The following is a 22483-nucleotide window of genomic DNA, read 5'->3' on the forward strand; positions in this document are numbered from 1 at the left end:
TGACTTATTTAGGGGTGGGGGTGGAAGTTTTGGGAATCTGGGAACCAGCTGCTCACATTGGTGCCCATCAGACCCCGTAACATTTATTATCAGCATTGTTGTGTGACCTATATGCCCTTAATACTACACTCGCTATAGAAGATGACTATATCTCAAGGCATTGAATCTAGTAAACCAACCCCCCACCTTCCCACCCAGAGAACCCCAAAACCACCCTCAATTCATCATCTGAATGCCACCTGGGGTGAATGCACAGCATTACCCCATGTGGGAAATGAGGACCGGAGCCACCCCAAACCCCATGGCTGCACCCTTTCTCATAGGAAAAACCCAACCACCCCAAACGGTGCCAGGTTGTTTTGAGCAGAACACTCAACTCCCTAAAGCACCCCCACATCCTACAGCCCAGCCCTGCTCTACTCAAGGAGCATCTCCAACAGCCCCAAAGCAGTGGGAACCCAAAAAAGGGAAATAAAGAGGCAGGAACCACGGCGACCCTTACGCTTTTTCTCTTGGATACTCTACGCAGCGACACCCCCTCCCCAACTTACAATACAATAACAAAAGTCATAAAAATAACGACCCCCCCATCCCCACCCACCCACCCTCGCCCTGTATTTGTTCTTATGTGCACAAAACTGGACTTTCTTTTTGGCGTTCTGCTCTTTCATGCACGGTTCCTTTATAGCACCAGGTGAAGGAGCCGGGCTGGGCGTCCCGGCGAGGTGGGGGCTTCAGCACCCCCCGCAGCTGCGGGCACAGGAGGCGACCACGGTCTGGCAGAGCCCACTGGTGGCCATCACACCGCACTTGGAGAACTTATCACGGCACAGGTCGGCTGCGGGGAGGTGGAAAACGGAGCGAGCTTCCAGCAGCCGCGATGCTGACTGGGAGCGACCGAGCACCGCGCATCGCCCTGCCGTGTTACACCCGCTCGGGTGGGGAGGTGGTGGTACCCAAAAGTGGGTGTCCCTAACCCGAGGGATGCGTCCTTACCCCGCAGCAGCTCTTCGTGGGCGCACACGGTGCGGACACAGATCTCCTTGTTGATCACGTAGACCCGGCGGAGGCTGGGGGGAAGTGGAGGGTTTAGGGTTAGAAAACCCAAAGGAGGTACTCTTCTGAAGGGGGGGTCGGGGGGTGGGACAGCCCATGTGCTCACCTGTAGAAGCAGATCTCGTTCAGGCACTGCTTGCAGGGCTTGTGGACGGAGTAGAGCCTGGTGCAGGGGTACTGCTCCTCTCGGCAGTCTGAAATGAGCCAGTGTGGGTTTGGGGTTGTTTTGCAGCAAAAACGCACCCCACCCCCCCCCCCCCCCCCCGAGCCCTGGGGGTGTGTTCAGCGTTGCATCGTTCCCTACCCCCACCCAGAGGAAGGATGGGACCATTTGAGGACACGTGGGTGGGGGAAGCGACCCAAGTTGCCCCATGTTTGTGTTAGGAAGAGAGTGGTGAAAGCCACGCTTACCCAGGGGTCCTGGCTCTGTGGGCTCGGTCTCGGGGGCAGCAGCTGGTGGGGGGAAGAGCAGAGCTTTGGGCTTGGGGAAAGGGAGCATCCCACTGCCCCCAGCCGGGTTTTAGGGCCGGGGCAGTGTTGGGGGAGGGGGGGGAAATGTGGTCACAGTTTTGCACCCACCCACAGTTGGCGCTGGCACAACTTCCTGCTGGGATTGCTGCTGGGATTGGAAGCGAAACTGCTCCTCGGGGGTGCGTGGGGTCACATCTGGGGGGACAGAGCGGTGAGAGCGTGCACCCCCAGCCCCGAACCCACCCCGGGGCAGCACTCACCGTGATAGTCGTAGTAATCCTGAATTTCTGGGGAAAAAAGGGAGAAAACGGAGCGTAAGGATGTTGGGTTTTCTTGTGTTATTGTGGAGGGAGAAAGCGTAGCCCGTGGGGATTAGGCACAGCAACGATGAGAAATCTGGGGGGCAGGGGGAGTTGGGGTGGAAGAGGGAATGGAGCAGAGCATCAGGATTAGTGTGATTGGGGAAAGCAAAGCTGGGAGGAAGAGGCAGATGAAGGCTCTCACCTGCCTGCTGGTCATACTGGGAGTATTGCACCGGCTCCGGGTAGGTAATGCCCTCAAACCTGCTGTACTGGCCCTGGACCAGGAGCGCTGGAGGGGGGGAGAGGAAGGGGGGGACACATCATGTATTTTGGAGTCCATGGTGCCCCAAAGCTGTGCGGTTTTGGGGCTGGCTCAGGGCTTGGCACTCACCTGGCAGGCCCAGCAGGACGAGGCACAGCGCTCTCATGGTGATGGGGAGGTAGTTGCAGGAGCACGGCACGGTCTGGAATGGGGGGGCAGAGGGAAAACAGGATAAAATTGGTTAAAAGAATAATAAATACAATATCGCCATTGGAAATGCATACATCTGCCCATCCAGGACCAAGCTTTGTGGCACGGGGACCCCACCGGGCTCTGCTGATGGAGAGGGGAAACTGAGGCACGGGTGGAGGTGGGCTGAAGTCACTGTGTCTCATTGTGGCTGCAAAATTGGGGCCACCACCAAAGTGCTGAGTCTTTTAGGAGCCACATCCTCACTTCTTGCATCCCCCAGTGACCCTACACCATCAGGACCCCATTCCCTTCCATCCTTAGATCTGTAGGTACTGGAGATGTTGACTCCCAGGCCCTACAGGCTTTGCAAGAGCCAGACTGGTGGGATTGGTGTGAACTGAGGTTGGACAGCCACACTTGGCCAACAGGGGTCCCGATGAGGTCCCAGCCCCTGAAGCTCAGGTCCCTGTGCCTCACAGCCCTGCCCTGCCTTGCTTCCCACCACCAGGGGAGCAGCAGATGCACGAGGTGTGGGCCACGAGGAACTGCATGAGGATGAGCAGAATCAGCATCCTGGAGCTTCCTCCAGCCTCGGGGGCTGGGGGCTGGCCACGACCCCAAATCACCTCAACCCACTGCTGCACCCGAGATCCAATTTCCCATGATTTTACCTCCAGGGATTTTCCACTGTGACCCTACACTGAGAAACGGAGCCGGGCATCACATCCTCAACGGGAACACGACAACACCACCCCATCATCTCCACAAAGGCCACCACCTCCACATCCACACGTCCCATTTCGGGAATGAACCATGGCAGCTGCACAGCCACAGCCATCCACCGTTGGGATTTTCCAGCCCAGAAGGGCCGGGGACACAGCACCTTCACCCCTCTCCATCCCCACCAAACCCCATGGGGTGCCCTGGGGGTGAGGGATGTCCCCAGGGCTCGGGCACGAGTGGGGGTCTATCGGCTCGGCGGAGCCAGATGTTTTTGCAGTGCACATCTGGGAACAATCAGTCTGCAGAAAGAACACCACAGCCTTTCCCTCTGCTAAACCCCACCTTCCCCAGCCTTTCCCCCCTCCCCCAGCTGCTTCCCCCCCTCCACACCTTTTTTTTTTCCCTTTTTTTTTCTTTTCCCTTTTTTTTTTCCCCCTTTTTTACAGCTCTGGTTGTCAGAGAGTGCGAGAACAAAGGGAATTTGAAAGGATTCGCATTTCCTGGCCCCAGATCAACAATTAAAAAGAAGAAGAAACCCAAAACCCAACGTCCAACACGAAAGTTTGCTGCTCTCCTTCCCCCCTCAACCCTTCCCTCCACGCCTCCCCGCTTCCATCAGGATTTCCCCCTCCTCTGTGCCCCTCGGATATAAATAAAATAAAACCCGACCAAAGCAAAATCCCTTCTCTTTCCAGGAAAGGGGTTGGGGGGCTGGGGGTGGGGGGGGGAAAGAAAATAAAAAGGAAATAATCCAGCTTCCTTCAGACTTTGGGGGTATTTTTAGACTGACTGAAGCGGTGACAAAGCCGCCACAACAGCTGTCAGGATACGATGGTTTCCAAAGCTGGGGTTCCCCCCCCCCCCAGTTAAAAAAAAAGCACCGCTATGGAGCCCCCCAAAATCCATGGGAACACATCCTCTCCGTGAGCGCCGAGGGCCGTCCCCGGGGGATGCGAATGGAAGTCCTCCGAGCACGTCGGCAAAGACTCCCATCTTCTGAGCCCCCCCTCTCCCCCCCTTAAAAAATGGGTTTTGGCCCCTCCAAAAATGGGCGTCGGACCCAAAAATGGGTTTTGGCCCCAACCCGGGGCCGTCATGGAGAGGTCCCGGAGGATGGATGCGCCGGATCGGGGGCTCCGCTGCCTCCTTACCGCTTCCGAGCTGCTCTCTCGCCCTTGCCCAACGCCTTGGTTTCTTCTCTCTGGGCTCAAAAACTCTGAAATGAGGGGGGGTTGGAAGCGGAGGGGGGGGGGGAAGAAAAAAAATGCTCCTACCTCCAACATGGGGGCTCCGCTGGGTCCTAAAGCGACACCTGATCCTTCCCTTCCTCCTCCTCCTCGCCCGGAGACGTGCTGCCTGCCGGGGAGGAAATAGGGATTCGTTCTTAAAAGTTCAATGGGTGCACAATGGGCCGTGCGAAACGTTGGGTATTTCGGTGGTTATTTTTTTTTGGGGGGGGAGGGGGGGGATTTATAGTGTTTTTTTTGTTTTGTTTTGTTTTGTTTTTTTTCATTAAAATCCATTTAGCTTTCGACCCGACGGCGCAAGAGAGGGGGGAGGAAGGCTCTGCGCGGCGCTCCGCATCACTCCGGGACACAGGAGCAATTTCTTCTCGTTGGAGGATGGGAAAGAGGGATGACCCCAAGAAACCCTCCCCCAACCCCCTTCAGATTTGGGTGTGCTATGGTTTTTTTGTGTGTGTGCAAAATGGGGCATGGAGTGGGAAAGGCTTTAATTTTTAGATTGAGCCCTTCCCCCCCCCCAACCCCAAGGGGCATAAATGAGGTGCAGCAGCTCCCATTGATGGGTGCAGCTTTATCCTGGGGGTGCGACCCGTCCCCCACCCCCACCCCCCAAAAGCCTTTTGCCAGGAGCCAGCGGGGCAGTGTGGGATGCTCCCGTTGCCGGAGGGTGATGGGAACATCAAAGAATGCACACGCTGTGCTCACCCCACTGCTGCATCACTTTGGGCTGAAACCTAAAGATTTCAGGAGACCTTCAAAGTGATGGAGGGGAACTGCGGGCTCAGAGCTCAGACATCGGGTGTCAGTGTCATTTCTCACCGGGGAGGGGGACACCTATGAGCCATTCCTCCTTTGTGAGTGCTGCTGAAGCCAGGGCTGCTCTAAAAACAACAAGAAAATCTAGTTTCAGAGCAGATAGAGCAACCAGGCCATGTAGGGTGCTCCCCAAGCCTGTTTTACCAACCCGAACACCTGGAGGGTGGCTAAACCCAAGGTTTTGAGTACACCTCCCACTGCACTCCTGCCTCCTCCGAAGCCATGTCCCTGGTTTAATAATTCAGCATGATTTACACCATTTTTAACCCCAAATGCCAGGCTGGGGGGGGGGAGAAAGCACGGCCTCAATCGGGAATTTGGGAGCATGGGTTCCCCCAGCAGAGGGGATGGTCCCAAATCCCAAAGCCCAACTGCTGCTGCTGCACCCCTGGGGGTGAATGATGCTGGGGGGGGGGGGCACGGATGGGTTCTTTGAGGTTTTCACTGGGGCTGTGGTGTATTCATTTCCCCCTCCTTTTGCTTTTCAAGCCGTCAGGCGCTTTCAACTTGGCAAGGGCCAAGGCAAACTCTCGGCGGGTTTCTCCCCCCCCCACCCCCGTCCCCCGCCCTGCTCAGGAAGCCTGCTTAAATAGCTCGAGCCCTGGCTAGGATTTCAGGAAACCTCTTACCTCTGCTTGTGCCTCATTTCCTGACCTAATCCCTAGCTCCAGGAGGGCAGAGAGGCACCGCTCGTGCTCGAGGGGGCTCATGCCTCACTGTGTCCCAAGCTCGGAGATGGCTGAGCCCCCTTCCCCACTGCCCCTCCCCCACCTGCAGAGATTGGCATTCCTGGCACCTCCAGCCACAGGCTTCCCCACTCCCATGCTGGAGGGAGACATGCTGCACGATGAGCAGTTTTGCACGGAGAGACATTTTGGCAAGGACACCTGCCTCTATTTTTTTCTATTTTTCCAGCAATTAAATATATATATATATATAAATTTATTATTATTTCTTTTTTTTTTTTTGCTGGCAAACTCCAGTTGGAAACAGACCGGAGACGATGTTGGCCAAAGTCAACTCCTGCCTGTTCCGACGTCCCACTGGTACCATCCCTGGGCTCTCTGCTTTTGCAGCATCTCGCAGCCCCAAGGGAGAACAAAATGACCCCAAACCCCAACCCCCTACTCTCCCTCCCTCATAGCCCTGCCCCAAAGGTGCACAGTGTGCTCAGGAAAATAGCATTAATTTATTAGACGTGCTCACAGCAGAACCATGTGAAATCCAGAAGTCGTACACCCTTCTCCACCCCTTCACGCGCTGGAATGGAGTTAAAAATAGAAATAGAGATTGGGGGGGGAGAGGGGAGGGGGGTTAATGCTACAAAACTCCTGTTGGCAGCTGGAAAACCCTGCAGAAGTAGCATCAGTGTGCTGAGATCCCATGCCAAAACCTCCCACTGACCTGGAAGGGAGTGGACAGATGCCCTTCCAGCTGCTTCGATGGACTAAAGGGCAAAAAAAAAACCCAAAAAGCATGAGTGTGCAATAAGGGTTTGGGCTCTGCATGGGATGCTCCAAGCCCCTCGCTGCTGACAGCTGGCTCAGACCGTCCTTGGCAAGCTGGGGTGGTTTGTAAACATTTCCTACACATCGAGGTGGCCAGCAAGGAGGGAGGAGGTTTTTTCACAGTGAGCAGAGCCCTGTGGCTGGGTGCCACCATCAGCAGGACAAGTAGGACCCCTCCATTCACAGCTCTGAGCAGTTGGGAGGGCACGGTGCTGGAGGCAGAAGGCAGATGGCACCCCCACATGGACCCCATAGTTCTCATCTCTAGCCATCTCGCACCACCTCTTCTCGTGGGGCCACGGGACCAAGCACGTGGTTTCTGGAGCATATGGTTTCGTGGCTGTGGGGCTGAGGGTCTCCCCATTGGGAAGATGGGATCACCTTCATCTGCATGCTGCATCCCAAGGGATGGACACGGAGCCAGGCACCAGCTGCCCTCAGTCAGCCCTGGGACCAGGAGAAATAAATACAAGAGTGCAGCGTTCACCCGCGGAGCGGGGAGGAGTGAAGTTGGGTGCGTGCTATCTCACGGCGATGGACATCCGAGGGGTAGCAAAGAGTGGTTCGTTAAGGGGAGGCCAGCTTGGTTGCTGGCTCAGATCCTTCTCCAGCCTCTTGAACAGCTTTCTGGATGCTTTCTTCCGGCGCAGCTTACGCAAGCAGCCCAGCAATCCGTAGTCCAGTGCAGTCTGCAGCAAAGATATAAGAAAAACAGGTTTGGGGGGGGAGGTTTCTTGGATGGAGCTGTGAGGATGGTGGTCTTACAAAACTCCCCTGAGTGCAACACTTTGCTACCCACCTCCAGCACGAAGGCAGCAAAGAAATTGAGTGCAGCGATTCCCAACAGCAGCAGCTTGAAGTTCAAGTCATCGATGTCCTGCAGCTTCAGCAGGGTTTTGGGGAAGCCCAGAGGGTACAGGGTCAACCATATCATGAGGCCGAAGAGGAGCACGAGGACTACCAGAAAGAGCACTGAGGGCAAGAAAGGTTGAGGAGGGGGCTGAGGGCATGAGATTTCCCCTTGATCAAGTCCAGCCCCATCCTCACCGTTGGTGTAGAGTGGCTCTCGAAATGGGTACCCCTTGGACATGGCGACCGCCAGAATGAGGTACTGGAAGCCAGTGATGCAGAAGAGGACTGTGTTCTCATAGTTGGGCAGGTTCTGGGGAGCTGTCACTGTGCTGTTCAGTGGCACGTACCTAAGGAGACAGAGGATCAGCGTGGCAAATGAAGGTGACTTTCAGTGCCAAGCCCCATCGGCTTCGGCCAGCACCATCCAAGTTGACTTTGGCCAACGGACATCCCCATCGCCAAACCCGCAGTGCCAGGTCCCGTACCAGCTCTGAGAAACAGTGATGAAGTAGCTGAGGACTTGCACAGTGATGAGCAGAGCTGTCTGCAGGAGCAGGCTGCCCAGCACCACGACGCTGATCAGTGCCCCCTGGGGCCGGCGCACTCCCAGCTCCTTGGCAGGACCCGTGCGGCCCATCAGCACCGCCACAGTGGTGGTGATGATCAGGTCGAAGAAGAGGAACTGAAAGTCACTCAAGTTGGTGTTGATCTGAGAGGGAGAAACGGAACGCTCTCAGCTACGGGGACCCAAAAGCAGGGAAGGACCATGCATCCCCGAGTACTGGGGTGGTCCTCCCCCACTTCCCACGGCCCTGCTGACGCATCCCATCCCCATATCAGATGGACTCACTGTGTAGAGCAGCAACACGGACACAAACTGCACCAGGCTGTACAGGGCCATGTACTTAAAGACCCCAAAGGAGGTGACCAGCGAACACCTTCCCTCCCTGCAGGGAGAACCACCATCAAGCACAGCAACACAGCCCTGCCACAAACCCCCATCCCAAAGAGGGGATGGAGGTGCTGACAACCCCCCGAGGGCTCTATCCTCACCGGATGACCGTGGGCACACACTCAATGTTGGCGAGGCAGGAGGTGAACGGCGATGCCACAGATGCTTCGGCCTCAGAAAGCGAAATGCCCACATCAGCCGCCTTCAGTGCCCCGCAGTCATTGGCCCCATCCCCACACATCCCAACGCAGTAGCTGGGGAAGAAGCAGAAGAGGTGGATTTGTAACACTGGCACGGGGGGATTTGGGGTTTTCAGGGCCAAACCTAGGTGTTCAGCACAGTTTGGGAAGGGGCGGGACGCAAACAGTACGCCTCCAGTGCTCCAGAAATGCCTTGTGTCCCTTTGCTCCCTGCTGCCCAGGGGCACTCACTCGAGCTCCTGCAGGCTGCACACCAGCTGAGTCTTCTGCTCAGGTGACATCCGGGCAAACACAGTGGCTCGGACAAGGATCTGCAAGGAGGGGACAGCTCGATCCCAGTGACCAACACCCCGCAGAGGGGATGGGGATGGGGACGCACCTTGGGCAGCAGCTCAGGGAAGTGCTCCTGAAGCACAGCGAAGGACTTCCCATTCAGCGCCAGGTGCAGGCGGCCGTCCCACTGCTGTGCATCCTGCAGAGCAACCCACCCATCAGCCCGCTTCTGGATAAGCAGCACATTTTTGGGACTGCCCCTCAGCTCACCTCTGGCTGCTTCTCGCCCTGCGAGAGCTCCGCAGGGATGAATTTGACAGATGCAGGCTGGTCACGGCCGGGGGGGGAAGCAGTGACAAAGACAACCCGCTCGGTTGGTCCCACCATGCAGCAGCTCCTGGCCACGTTCACAGCTGTCAGCATGTTGTCTCCTGCAGGTGGGGGTGTGAGTAACTCTGCAGTAGCCATGGAGTAACCGAACCCAGGCTGGCATGATGCTCAGAGCTCTGCTTGCTTTGCTGAAACCACCCCCGGGGCACTGTGCACATCGGGGTTCTGGACATGGGATTTTACACTGCTGATGGTGGAACAGTGCATCCAGTTTTGCAGCTCAACTTGCTCGTCCCAGGTCTAAGGGTCCTGACCTCTCCAAAACCATCAGCAAGGCATGCTAGTATGACATAATCATGTGGTGGGGATGCATATAAAATAGGGTCTGGGATTCCTAATAACCCCATGACCCCATCCCTAGCCCCATAACCTCAGCCTCTAAGCCCAGAACCCAACCCTTATCCCCAAATCCCACAAACACAAACCCCCACCCTCATGACCCTTAACCCCAGTGCCTGACCTCAGCCTCTAAACCCAGAACCTAACCCTTAACCCCAACCCCATGACCCCAAACTTCATAACCTTTAACCCCAAACCCCACAGCCCCAACTCCACCTCCCAGTGGATCCTCACCACTGATCTATGCAGCCAGAAGCCCGCAGCCCTTTTGTGCCCCTCGGGCCCCTCCTTACCCACCCTCCCCCAGCCCCACGTCCCCATCTCAGTGCCACCTGTCACCATGACGGGACGCACGCCGGAGTTCCTCAGCAGTGTGACCACGGGTGCAGATTCCAACTTGAGGACATTCTTCATCACCAGGAAGCCCAGGAAGGTCAGGCTGCTCTCAGCCGCATCCCTGTTGGGCACAGCGAGCTGCACGGCACCACCTCCAAAACCACGAGGACCAGAGGGGGATCTAAAACCAAACCTGTTTGCACTGACCTCGTCAGCTGCAGGGCATCCTCAAAGCTCTGCACCACACCCAGGGGTCTGCAAGCCAAGGCCAGCACACGGAAACCATCGGCGGTGTAGTGCCGCAGCACCTGGGAGAAATCCGCGGGCACTGCCGCGGGGACAGCGGGCTCCCAACGGCTCCCAAAGGCACAGGGATGGGATGGCAGCGTGGGAACCCACCCGTGTCCGTGCTGCAGAGGCTGGCCACCACCTCTGGGGCCCCTTTGATGTAGAGCCAGGCTGTGCTGTCGCCGGGGAGCTTTGTGAGGACGCTCATCCGCTGCAGGGAGGAGGAGAAGGGGAAGCGACGCAGGATGCCCAGGGGTGAGTGGTGCTTCTGGAAGATGTGGCAACCCAGCAGAGTGAGGCACAGCACTCAGGGTTGCAATCCAGGGACAGAATCGTTAAGGCAGGAGAAGGAAAGAAGAGGAGAAGACCTCTAGGATCACTGAGTCCAGCCACCAAACCATCCCCGTTTATAGCATGGCAGAATCATTATGGTTGGAAAAGAGCTCTAAAACCACCAAGCCCGAGTGCCAGCCCACCCCCACCACGCCTGCTGACCCATGTTCTGAAGTGCCACATCCCCACAGTCCTTAACACCTGCAGGGATGGTGACCCCATCATGTCCCCAGGCAACGTGTGCCAGCACATCACCACTCCTATGGAGATTATATTCCTCCTAATATCCCACTGGAACATCCCCGTTGGATGCTGTGAGGCACTCACCCTGCCCGGCGGCTGCTCTTCCTCAGGTGGAGGGTTCATCACGGCCAAGACCTTTGTCCCAAAGTGCTGCGAGCCAGGCAGCTCCCCTTCATCATCCTCCACCATCTCCAGGCGCTGGAAGCGATGCACAAGCGGAATGCATGCCACCTCCTCCTCCCCCCACCAGTCCCACCGCTCCCCTTACCCATCCAGTGGATTCCATCATCTTGAGGTCCACGGGGTCCCCGACAAGCTGTCCCTGCAGCAGTGTGACGCTGTGGCAGGAGGCCAGGGCATGGAGCATGGGGCCAGCAGGCAGGCAGCGTGGCTCGTGGATGATGGGCATGAAGCGTCCGTCCTCCAGACAGATCACCCCCCAAACATCCAAGCCTTCCTCAGTCAGCGTCCCCGTCTGTAGGGTGGGTGAGCACGGTGGGTCGGGAGCAGCTCCGAGCTGGGAGCCGTGGTGTGGAGCCACGTTGAGCACTCACCTTGTCGAAGCACACCAGGCGGATCTTCCCGCACAGGTTGATGCGGGGAGGGCTGAGCATAGAAGCACGGGGTTGTTAAGGTTGGAAAAGACCACTAAGATCATCCAGCCCAACCCCAACTCATCCCCACCATGCCTCAGTGCCACATCTCCGCACAGGAACACCTCCATGGATGGTGACCCCACCACCCAATGGCAATGCCACTCTTTCAGAGGAGAAATAGTTCCTAAAAGTCCAACCTGATGCAGAAGATGCCATGTTTCTTCAGTCTGTTCTGGGCATAGATGGTGCCCACGGTCATGGCAGCTGGAAGAGCTGGCGGCACAATAACAGTGATCAGGTCGAGGGCACGGATGATGATTTGCCCCACGGGAACCTGGCAGGTGAGGTGTGTACATGGGGTGAGCATCCTGATAACAACAACTGGTAGATCTCTACGGTCGGATGGCTTCTCCCTACCTGGTTTTTCACCATGATGAGGATGCTGTACAGTGTGCCAACAAGAGCTGCGCAGAGAAAAGAATGGGTTGTGGTGCAAAGCCGAGTAGAGATGGGGATTCCACCACAAGGAGGAATTCAGCACTGCCTCCCTACCCAGCACAGCGAGGAACAGCACAAACTTCACGGCATCCTTGTAGAACTTGAAGGTCACGGGCTTGGGGTAGAGGATGGAGCTGATCAGGTCACCTTTGGCTGTGCAAAACCCTATGGGGTAAGAGCAGGAGGACCTCAGCACGCACTCGAAACCACCGCTTCGAGGGACACAACGGTGCTACCTGTACGGGTGACCACAGCCAGCACCTCCTGCCCCACGTAGGACTTGGTCTGGATGATGTGTGTTCCGCAGAACAGCGTGTGCCTCTGGTGCTCTTTGGGGCTATAGACGGTGCCCGCAGCCCCTCCGCCACTCGGGAGAGGCGTCTTCAGCACCGGCACGCTTTCCCCTGCAGGAAAAACCCAGCAGCGAGGAGCGTTGCTGATTTATAACCACGAGGGGGTGGAGGCAGGGATAGGAAGGGGACACTGGGATGCTCTGACCCGTCAGCATGCTCTCGTTGACCATGCACTCGCCCGTCAGCAGCGCGGCGTCGCAGGGGACCAGCACCCCATCCGAGGGCAGGCTGATGCAGTCACCTGGCACCAGCTCTGCAGAACTCACTGTTGCCTCCTCTGCTGGGACAGACCCATCTGAGCCCCAACCCAAGAGTGCGATGGATGAGACACCATCTAGGGAGCTCCCAGTGGGTCTGCCACTAGGCAGACCCAAGCGATGGGGTTGGTCCCATGCCTGGTTCATCGTGTGCATCACGCTCACCTCCGTCAGCACGGCGGACTCGGATGCTGATGGACATCCTGGCCATGTTCCGCAGCGTGGTGCTTTGCTGCAAGGGAGGGAGCTGTTAGGGGGAGCCAGAAGCAGCTCAACAGGCAGAGTAAAGCACCTGTAAGATGAATGGGGCTTAAGAGCACCAGGATGGGGACTGCATGTAGAGGATGTGGTCTAAAAGAACGGTGATGCGCTGGCACAGAGGGATGGTGGAGTCTCTCCTTGGTGGTGTTCAAGACACGTGGAGATGTGGCATTCAGGGAGGGCATGGTGGAGGTGGGTGGATAGCTGGATTGGATCTCAGAGCTCTTTTCCATCCTTAATGATTCAATGACTCTACGAAGCCTCTCCAAAGCACACTTGGCCAGCTGGCTTCACTAAGCCGGGTCCCAGTGATGCCCCAGGAAGCCAGATCCCAAGGTGGGCTGGGCTTTGTGAAGCTTTTCCCAGGGTCCCACCACCAACCTTCCTCGTCTCATAGAGGGACAGCCCCAGGGAGATGGTGGAGATGAGGAAGATGCAGGCGGCGTAGTAGTAGTAGGCATCGCAGACCCACAGCACGATGCTGAGAACTTGGAAGATGTAGAAGGGATTGAGAACCTGGAGAGAGGTTTATGGTCAGGATGGCTGAGGATGCTCTGCAGACAACTGGGGATGCTCCTGGATCCTCAGCCCCCCCATGGGTGCTCACCTCCTCCACCAGGAGCTTGGCGTAGGACTTGACAGGCACCTCGATGAGGTTTGGGCCATAGATCTTTCTTCTGCACGGTAAAGGTGGAAGGTATTTAAGTGACGATGCCATGGTATATTGTTGTGCCCTGCCAAGCTCCTGCATGCCCACCTGGAGCTGTGGTCCTGCTGGCCCAGTCCAGCCTGACAGAGGTGGAGCTCTGCACACGTCCAGCCTTCATCCAGGGTGCTGGGAGAGGAAAAGAGAAATGAAAAACAGAGTGAGAATCACCGGGAGCACAGAGAACACACAGCACGTCCACGTCCCCGGCAACAAAAACTCTTTGGGAAAGAGAGAGCATCTTGTTCCTGCGTGCTCAGCCAAGGCCGGCAGCAGGAACAAAAGGGGCACAGTGCAGGGATTTGCAAAGGCTTTGCAACACGGAGGGAGGCTGTGGGGTGGGTGCACGACCTGGGGATGGATTTAGGATCGCTTTTGGCTGAGGGGAGTACCTGACCCTGCAATACGCCTGCCGCCGCTCCATCCAGACGTAGCGCAGACCCTCGAAGAGATAGTACCGCAGGACGTTGTGCTGAGCAGAGAGGGGTGGGCTTTTAAAGGGGGTGTGGGCGGCACAGGGAGGGCTGCGATGGGGGGGAGGGGTGGTTTCTGTGGGCTCAAAGCAGGACTGCAGGTTCACCTCCTCCTGGTGCAGGTGGATGGTGTCCCGGCTCTCCTCCTCATCCGCCACACCAACAGCGATGCTGCTCTTGCGGTCCTCCAGCCTGGCCCTGGGGTGATGCTCCAGGCTGCTCAGGGGCAAAGAACAAACCTCAGTCTCTACAAATCCACCCTCCCCCTCCCCCGTGACAGGTTTTGCTCACCTGCCCTCACCCAGCGCCTCCTTCCGCACGCGTGCAGTGAAGCACTGCCCAAATCGATCCTGCAACGCCACACTCAGCATCCCAGCCTGTAAAGCAGGGACCCCTCCTCCCCGTCCCCAAATCCCCCTCGCCCCCACGGTGCTCACCCTGATGATGACCCAATCTGCCTGCCCCAGGGCGCAGGGCTTGCACCTGGCCCGCACACTCAGGCTGGGTCTCCAGTGGAAGATCAGCAGCAGCAGCCCAGCGCTCAGCACACAGCACGCGTGGCACAGGGCTGCACGCCACGGCTGCCTGCAGTACCCCGTCACCTCCTGCAGGAACGAGGGCACATGCTCACACTTGTGTCTGCCTGCTCGTTAATTGGCCCCCCCTCCACCCCAAACCCCCCCGTACGTACCATGCAGGATGGGTCCCCGTCGTGCTGCAGCGTCCCGTAGCCCGGCCGTGGGCTGCCCAGCAGCCTGCTGCTGTCTGCAGTGTGAAAAACAGAGGGTTTGGAGGGGGGAAAACGCGATGTCGTGGCACAGATGAAGCCTCCAAAAGCCACAAAAACCCCAATGGGTGGAGGGAGGTGGGACGCAGTGTCCGTCCCCAGCTGCGTGTGATGGTGCCAAGGGACAGGAGCTGGCACAGGGCTGAGTGCCCGAGGCAGGGAGCGGAGCTGGGGCAGTGCCAGGCAAGCCGTCCCGCCGTGCTTTTCAAGCTTGTTTTGCTCCCTGTCCTTTCCTCCTCTCCTGGGTGCTGGGAAACGGATGGAAAATGTGTTTTCACCCTTTTCTATCAGCACTTCGAGCATCCCGCTGTGCCATGTGTGCATGGCCATAAAACAGCTCCGGGGCTGGGGGGGGAGTGGGTTAGGAACCCTTTGGGGACAGTACGGCTGTCCCCCATCCTGCCAGCACTGCTGTGACTCCCACATGACCCCAACCCCGTCACCATGGGTTTTTCTCACCCGCTCCCATCCCGGCTGCTTCCCAAAGCCCACAGACGGAGCTCCCAGCTGATGTCACCGGGACGGGATGGGACAGCTCAGCGCGGTGATGCCCTAAACCGTGTCACCGGTGCCGCAAAGCCAGCGTGCTAAAGCTGCACAACCAGTTTTTGCACGGCCACACCTCGTCCGCAAACAACGACCCAGGGCAGCTGCCGTCCCCGCTCCTGCCCCGCACCACCAGCGCTCCCAGTGCCACGGGCATCGGGAGACGTCAGCCGTGCTGTCCCCTCCCCTCCGCTTGGGAGATGGGGGAAGGGAAGCGAAGGAAGGGAGAAGAGAGCAAAGCGGAGCAGAGCAGAGGTGCAACCCCCAACCGGGGGCTGCAAAACGCAACAGCGGGGAAACACGCGATGCAAACCCTGCACGCCCCGCAACACGCATGGCAACAGCAGCGCTGCCATCCCCTCGGCCCACGCTGAATGCAAAAATAGGGCCACGCACCACGCGACGCCAGGGATCCACCCTCCCCACCGCACTGCCCCCTCCCCTCCCACGGTGCCCCTGACCTGAGCTCATGGCGGGGCCACGCGTGGGCCGTGCGCTGCCGCCTCGGGGCCGCGCAGAGCAGCGGCAGCGGAAGGGCGGAGCGTGGAAACTGCCGGGATTTGTAGTCCTCGCACCCCCTCCCCCAACACCTCCCCCTCCCTCCCCCCCAGCGCTGCAGACGGGGAAGTGATCCCCAATGAGAGTAGGCAGCTCCGCGTCTTGCAAGGAAACGCAGCAGCTCTGCCCCCATAGGGGCTTTGCATCCTTCCCTTCCCCCCCAACCCACGGTGATGGGGGGGGGGGGGCTGCAGGGGGCTCATCTGCAACAAAACCGCTGTCAGCATCAGCTCAGCCGCACAGCCACAGCCGCCCTCTTATAAGGGTTTCTTCTGCGGGAAGGGAGACGGAGCAAACGTTTTCCTTGCGTGGGGTTGGGGTCGGGGAATGTGAAGTCCCTGCGGTGCGTACAGCCAGGTATAGCAGAGGGGATGTCCCGCAGCCAGAGAGTCAACGCTAAACACACAAAAGCAGCAGGAGGTGCTCCTGCCGAGCGCCTGTCCGTGATCCGCTCCATCGTTTGCTTTCGCATTACGGAGGATTTCCTCTCTGATAACGAGCGATGCCTCACGCAGCTGGCAGGGAAAGGAACCGCGCTGCTTTGCCCAGCAACAAGCACGAGGTTTGCAGCGGTGAGGAAGAGGTGTGCTCCCGTCCGTTTGCTCGGTTTTCTGCAGAGAGCAGATCGCCTGGGAAATCCCCCTTAGAGCAGGATGTCTGAGCAAAGCAGAGGACGTGCCACGGTTTCCTCTGTTGTGCAAGCTGTACCACGCGTTACCACTGCTGGCAGCATCCCTCACGCAACCAGCACGTGCTAGAGCTTGGAGGTGGATGAGGGGATGCTCCGGGCTTGCTTGTGGGCTCTAAGATGCTCCAAATGGAAAAGCCCTTTGTTGTGTGTGTTTATGGGGTCCTGGAAGTGGTGGGAAGGCAGAGGGAAAGCTGCTATGGGGCAGCAGCTCCAAGAGCCCTGATCCCGTATGGAGACTGCGGGTGGGCACTGGAGCCCCCAGGGGTGCACAGTGCTGGGAAACATGAGCACAAACCCTGGGGAAGGGCAGCCCCCTCCGCCTTCCAAAGCTTCCCAGGCTATTGCTGCTTCGGAAGGCATCTACCAACCAGATCGGGCCTGGGCTGGGACACACAGCGGGCACAGCTGTGGGGGCCCACAATGCCCTCCCCCCACACAGCCCTGTGGGTGCCGGGTGCAGCCTGGGTGCTGTGAAGGAGGTGCAGCCCTTTCCTCGGTCTCTGCTGCCCCCGCGTGGACCAAGTGCGGAACTGCACCGTGACGGTGGTAATCAAAGTTACTCCGGGCGTCCTCGACCCACGCGAGTCCCCGCGCTGTCCCGCGGAGCGCCGCTCTGCTCCGCCTGTCTCTGTGGTAACAGGCCCCCCCGAGCTGACTGCGGGGAAACGCGGAAGTGGAGTCACGTCTCTTTCAGCCGCTCTGCGCTGCCAGTCCTCCGAGCTCTATGCTGTTTGGTCCTCCAGGCAGCACTACGCATGCGCGCAGAGAAGCGGAACTGGCGTAATTGAATTCCAGCGGCTCTGCGCGGGATCCGCCAATCTCAATTGTGATTGGGCGTCCCGGCAGTCATTAATGGCGGCTAATAATGACCCTATTAGGGGCTCTAAAGATAGTCGTATTGAGCCGCCGTGTAACGCGGCCTTGGGTTGGAGGTTGGGAGAAGGGGGCCCAAGGGGGCTGCGGTTGAGCAATGGGTGCCCTACAGCCGTCCCAAAGCCACGTGGTGAACGTGGCTTGCACCTGGCAAGGGCAGGTGGCTGCCAAATTGCAATCATTGAGTCGTCAAGGTTTGAAAACACCTCCAGGGTCATCTAGTCCCAGCCCCGTCCATGCCCTGAAGAAGGCAATAACACCTTCTCAGGATCTCCTCCCACTGTGGACCACAAACCCCCATCGGTGATGGGGCAGATGTGGACAGTCACTGCTGGATGAGTCAATGCGTTATTATTTTTATCTGTGTGGCGTATTTATGGGCTTCTGACATTGAGAGCTTCCCGTCCTCCCTGCTGTCCTGCATGCCTCCTTCTAGATCTTTAACGTGAGGTCGTTTGAAGAGGTGAGAAGGCATGCTGCAAGCTGGGAAAGCCACGTTAGCAGTTCATACTTAATTAAATGACGTATTCTAAAGGTTACAGAGCTTTGTGTGTATGGAAACCAGCAGTGGTGGTGCCCCACCATTTCTGCCAGTGAGGGATAACTCAATTGGAGCACATCTTATCCATATGGCTCGAGTGCTCCTTCAGAGCCTCTATCAGGCATCTGGGTCACAAGGAAAGGAAAGGGATTCCTATACAGGGATGCGCACCAGTAGGAAGGGTTTCCTGAACTGGATGAAGCCTTCCTGCCCATGAGCAATGGACATTTGTCACCAACCACACAGGCAAAAGCCAGACCCAAGCAAATGTGGCAGCACGTGGCTGGCCTTGGGAATTCAGAGCAGTTACTGTCCAAGCAAGTCTTTCTGCAAGCACCCAGTGGCACTGGAGTTAAACTGAGCAAATCCAGCACGCTCAACCCGTGGCATAAATCTACCCCAGCCCTCATTCACTTATTGGAGCGTCCTGCTTCACGAGCTGGCAAGTTTGCAAGAAGAGCAGTAATTTACAGCCTGGGACTGCATCCTTGCCTTCATTTCAACCACAGATCTCTGCCAGCTGCACACACAGCAGCACGTGGTGACAAAGTGCCTGACACAAGGACCCGGGAGGTAGTACAGCCACCAAGCAGAAGAAGGATGGCAAAGCATCTCCCTCTCCATATTTTTTTTCCCCCTTTATGAGGAGACAAGGCTTTTTTCTTACCTGGATATGAGCCCCAAGCAATACACAGAGAGATCTTGGGAAGGGTCAGGAAGAGTGACACCCCTATGTGCATGCCCTGAGTGCCTTCAGGACACGGCCTCCCCTGCCCTGTCATGTGCATCCCAACTCACGTGTCAGCCCAGCACCCCTTTCCTCCCCCAGCAAAGGACCCTGTGTTCTTTCTCTCCCCCTACACTATGAATCTGATGACCAGAAGGCTCTGTAATTTATCTTGTCCCCACCACCCCAAATTTATTTCATGTCAGTCCAAAGGGCTGCATGCAGACAAGGGCTCCCTGTGATAAACTCGCTTTGATGGTCCCCTTGACATCCTTCCATCATGTGTCAGCAGCATCCACCGTGACCAGGACACCACAATAACGGCCCTATGCAGAGCCAAAGCTGGGTCACATGCATGGCTGCAGGGAGAGGAGATGATGAAGAGCAAAGCCATTATAAATATCTTCAGATCACTGATGATTCCTCTTCCTTACACTTATCCACGTGCAAGCTCCATTTAGCTGGACCACAGACCAAGCCAGAGGCTAAGAACAAGCAAAACTTGGATCAGGGCAACTTTTTATAGCCTCAATTAAGCAACGATGGGGGAAAGCCTTCTCCTGCAGAGCCATTTTTCCTCCTGTCACATGGTGGCCCCTCATGACATGCATGATCTATAACCAGCCACCAGCACAGTGAAGCTTTATGGAGTGAGTACATCACTGCCAACCCATGCAAGCATGTCCAATATTCAGATAAGTAGTACTGCTTGCTTAGAACTAAGCACGTTTGTTTAATTACTGAATCATGGCTTAAAGAAATTACAGCCAGATAATGACTGCAGTTATTCTCATTGATGTGTATAATGACTTCTCTAGGGGAGATATCAGCTCACTTCCACGGCACAACCACAGAGCAGATGTGAACACAGATACTTCTGCTCTGTGTTGGTAGCAAGTTAGCAAGGATCTCTGAGAAGGGATTCAAGCTGACAGCTGTAAATCCCTGCAGAACCAATGGCATTCAAGTGGCAATAGAGCACCCATGGCACTTAACGTTGGTGAACTGCTTTGTTGCAGTGGCCAAGGATGATTGGCCATGGCTTGGGAGCTGCTCAGGACTAAAATAGAAACCTTTTCTCTTGATGGCTATTCACCTCCTGCATCTCTTCCAAAATAGAAACCATTCAATTCAATGGGCATCACCTTAGGCTGCATGACACTAGCTGGTGCAACCCATGGGCTCAATGCCTGCTTGTCCAGCAGGCGGGTGCTAACTGGGGGCAAGCTCCATGGAATATTTAGGGTTCAGCAAGACATCGGAGGAAAGGAAGAGCCGCAAATATGGCCTTTGTCCACAAACTGTTCTTAACTCATTTCACTGCCCTGGCCCAACTTTAACAGGTCTCCTAACCCAGATGTTCTGAGCTGGTGCTCGATGTTCCTTGCATTGCCCCAAGGGCTCTCCATGCTTCTGATTTAATGGGCTGACCTGCAGGAATGAGCCAGGCAGAACACCAAGGACAGCAACGCGGTGAGGATGGGTTGATGGCAGGGATGGGTTGTTGTTTGGACTTAATGATCTTACAGGTCTTTTCCAACCTTCACGATTCTATGACACAAGATGGATATGGAGATTTTTGCCCTCTGCTTAGGGCACAGGCAGCACTTGAGGTCAAGTAGCAATCATTCTTAAAGAGAATTGAGTATTTCTTGTTGAGGGTCTGATTTTCTCAACCCAAGACCCCTCTGTGCCTTCTGCCCCCCAACAGGATCTCGAGCCACCTCCATCCCCACCAAGCAAGGGTGCTGCTCAGCACAAATGCACATCCCCTGGCCAACTGCTAAGGGTTACCCTTGGTAAGGCAACTCCTCGAGCAGTTCCCTGTCTTTCAGTGACCTTCACTGTGCCAAATTGCACAGAAACTCAAACCAGCAGACACTCACAGTGCTTTTTTCCTTCTGTCTGCACCTTATTTTTCCCCCTCCTCGTGTTTTCCAGCTTAATGTCTACTCACGCTGATCCCTGTGCCTTGACTCTAACATGACATAACAGGTGAGACATCTGTCTTCCCAATTCACCTGCTCCCCTCCTTCCCTTTTGACACAATCTTGGCGCAGGAGGCCTATCCAAAAATCCCCTGCTGGAAAAAAACAAATGAGTTTGCCTCAAGAAGGAGCTCTGAGGAGGAATGAAGGACATTTCTCACGGCGGCTGATGGACACCCCAGCCCCTCTCTGCAGGGCTGGAGGTGTTGCAGGTGCTAAGAAGGGGCCAGGATTGAGTGGAGAAATGTGTGTGGTGAGCAGGGCTGTGTGTTGGGTGGGATTTTGCTTGTCATTATTCACATATTCGTTACAGCTACCAGGCAGGGCTGTCAGCTGCCTTCACCCATCTCCCACCCCATCCACTCAGACAGAGATAAATGGCACAGGAGCACCCGGCAGCACTGCTATTTCACGCCCCTAACCAAATCCACATGCACCTCCCAGCAGTGCATCCTCCAAAACCTTCACACTGTGCTTCACTGCCTCTGCACATTGCAGACAGTGGGGAGATGCCCAAAGCTGCATCCTCCCACTGTGCTCAACACCAGCCCTGAACGTGGCACAAGAGTACACCTCCACTCTCCCACTCAAGCTTTTATTTCCTTTATTTGGAGCACCAGCTCTTCCAAAGACACAGCTCAGAGCTCTGCTCTTGTTTAAAAGCATGCCACTCTTAGGAGCAAACTCACATCCATGGAGCACTGAGTCATGATTGAAGGCCTGCGTGCATCTCATTAGGAGCAAACATCTTGGGGCCAGCTATAAATACACTTCCAGTTACTTAGAAGCTCTTTGAAAGTTCCCTTGTGGGATCTGCACGTTGCAGATGAGAACCCTCCTTCCCCTCCCCCAGCAGTATCGTTCATCCTGCAGAGATGCAGGGATACAGTGAGGAGAACAGCTCCCAGCCTGGCTGATGAAGTCCTCACTGTTGTTTTCTGCCCTGTAGCAAGGACAGCAAGCTCACAGGCATGAAATCCTAGCTCCAGAGGTGGTCAGCTGTCTGCATGCTGGCAAAGCCAGCACCCAGTGCTTTAATGCAGCTCAGAGCACATCACGGCTGTGTGCAGTGCAGCGATTTGGGGCCACCCAATATGAAGACACCCAGAGCTGCCCAAGGCCAACGAAGACAAATGCTCCATATCGAGCAGCATTCACCCCCAGGGCCCCTCCCTGCAGTTGGTCCATGGCAAGCAGTGGTGATAACAGACCAGCAGCCCATCTCCTGCCCCTAGGCAGCTGGCTCTGTCCCAGTCACTTAAGTCTTGGCTCAGAGCCCTCACGCCTGGACTGGTTTTGCTGCATTGCTTCATGCGCAGCACTTCTGGCAGAGGAGATGCGCTTCGTCCAGCCAGGCTTGGCCATAGCTATCCATCCTCTTGCATCTCTTCCCTTCTTCAGCTGTTCCCGTGCACACAAAGTCCTAAAAGAAACATGGAAGCAACGGTATTTCACCACGTGGTGCTTGCACTTCACTTGAAGCACTCCTGTCAGCAGCTGGAGGCCAACCATGCACGTGGAAAGTTTGAACCTAACCTTAGCACAGAATCATTTGAGCTGGAAGGGACCCTAAAAAGCCACCTGGTCCAACTCCCCTGCAATGAACAGGGACATCTACAGCTCAGTCTGCTTGCTCAGAGCCCCACCCAGCCTGACTTTGAGTGTCTCCAAGGATGGAGCATCCACCACCTCTCTGGGCAACCTTGACCCCCAACCCAGTAGCCAAGGACAGTGTGATGCAGCTCAGTGGCTCTGCAGACATAGGAAACAGGAGCTCAGCATTGCAAGGAGATGGCAGCCTGCCCAGGAAAGGGTGAGCCAAGGACTGAGAAATGCAGCAAGTCGGCC

General features: G+C 56.5%; 2 protein-coding genes across 3 annotated transcripts; both read right to left on the bottom strand.

Annotated features, from left to right (window-relative positions):
- Positions 1 to 52: 52 nt before the first annotated feature.
- Positions 53 to 4358, bottom strand: MFAP2 (microfibril associated protein 2). Of its 2 annotated transcripts, none has more exons than XM_065737797.1 (9): positions 4281 to 4358; positions 2221 to 2293; positions 2032 to 2118; positions 1788 to 1814; positions 1636 to 1722; positions 1468 to 1509; positions 1163 to 1250; positions 997 to 1070; positions 53 to 838 (listed from the first exon to the last, which is right to left on the bottom strand). In XM_065737797.1, exons 1-9 carry the CDS (start codon positions 4287 to 4289, stop codon positions 735 to 737), a joined length of 591 nt encoding a protein of 196 aa, XP_065593869.1. In that variant the 5' UTR covers positions 4290 to 4358; the 3' UTR covers positions 53 to 734. The 2 variants fall into 2 exon arrangements, with proteins under 2 accessions (XP_065593869.1, XP_065593870.1); XM_065737798.1 differs by lacking the exon at positions 4281 to 4358 and adding an exon at positions 4158 to 4231.
- A 1878-nt stretch (positions 4359 to 6236) lies between these two features.
- ATP13A2 (ATPase cation transporting 13A2) lies at positions 6237 to 15284 on the bottom strand. The gene is made up of 29 exons (XM_065738099.1): positions 14616 to 15284; positions 14362 to 14529; positions 14216 to 14274; positions 14032 to 14140; positions 13844 to 13923; positions 13503 to 13580; positions 13353 to 13422; positions 13127 to 13261; positions 12650 to 12716; positions 12373 to 12504; positions 12111 to 12278; positions 11929 to 12039; positions 11794 to 11840; positions 11574 to 11710; positions 11335 to 11386; positions 11049 to 11255; positions 10865 to 10978; positions 10316 to 10472; positions 10124 to 10244; positions 9913 to 10037; positions 9122 to 9282; positions 8958 to 9050; positions 8810 to 8889; positions 8480 to 8632; positions 8277 to 8373; positions 7912 to 8135; positions 7622 to 7773; positions 7374 to 7546; positions 6237 to 7263 (listed from the first exon to the last, which is right to left on the bottom strand). Exons 1-29 carry the CDS (start codon positions 15135 to 15137, stop codon positions 7096 to 7098), a joined length of 3960 nt encoding a protein of 1319 aa, XP_065594171.1. The 5' UTR covers positions 15138 to 15284; the 3' UTR covers positions 6237 to 7095.
- Between the last annotated feature and the right edge of the window lie 7199 nt (positions 15285 to 22483).

Source organism: Cyrtonyx montezumae, unplaced genomic scaffold (assembly GCF_038088225.1).
Source record: "Cyrtonyx montezumae isolate F1298 unplaced genomic scaffold, pur_monq_1.0 scaffold_21, whole genome shotgun sequence".
NCBI classification, from domain to species: Eukaryota; Metazoa; Chordata; class Aves; order Galliformes; family Odontophoridae; genus Cyrtonyx; species Cyrtonyx montezumae.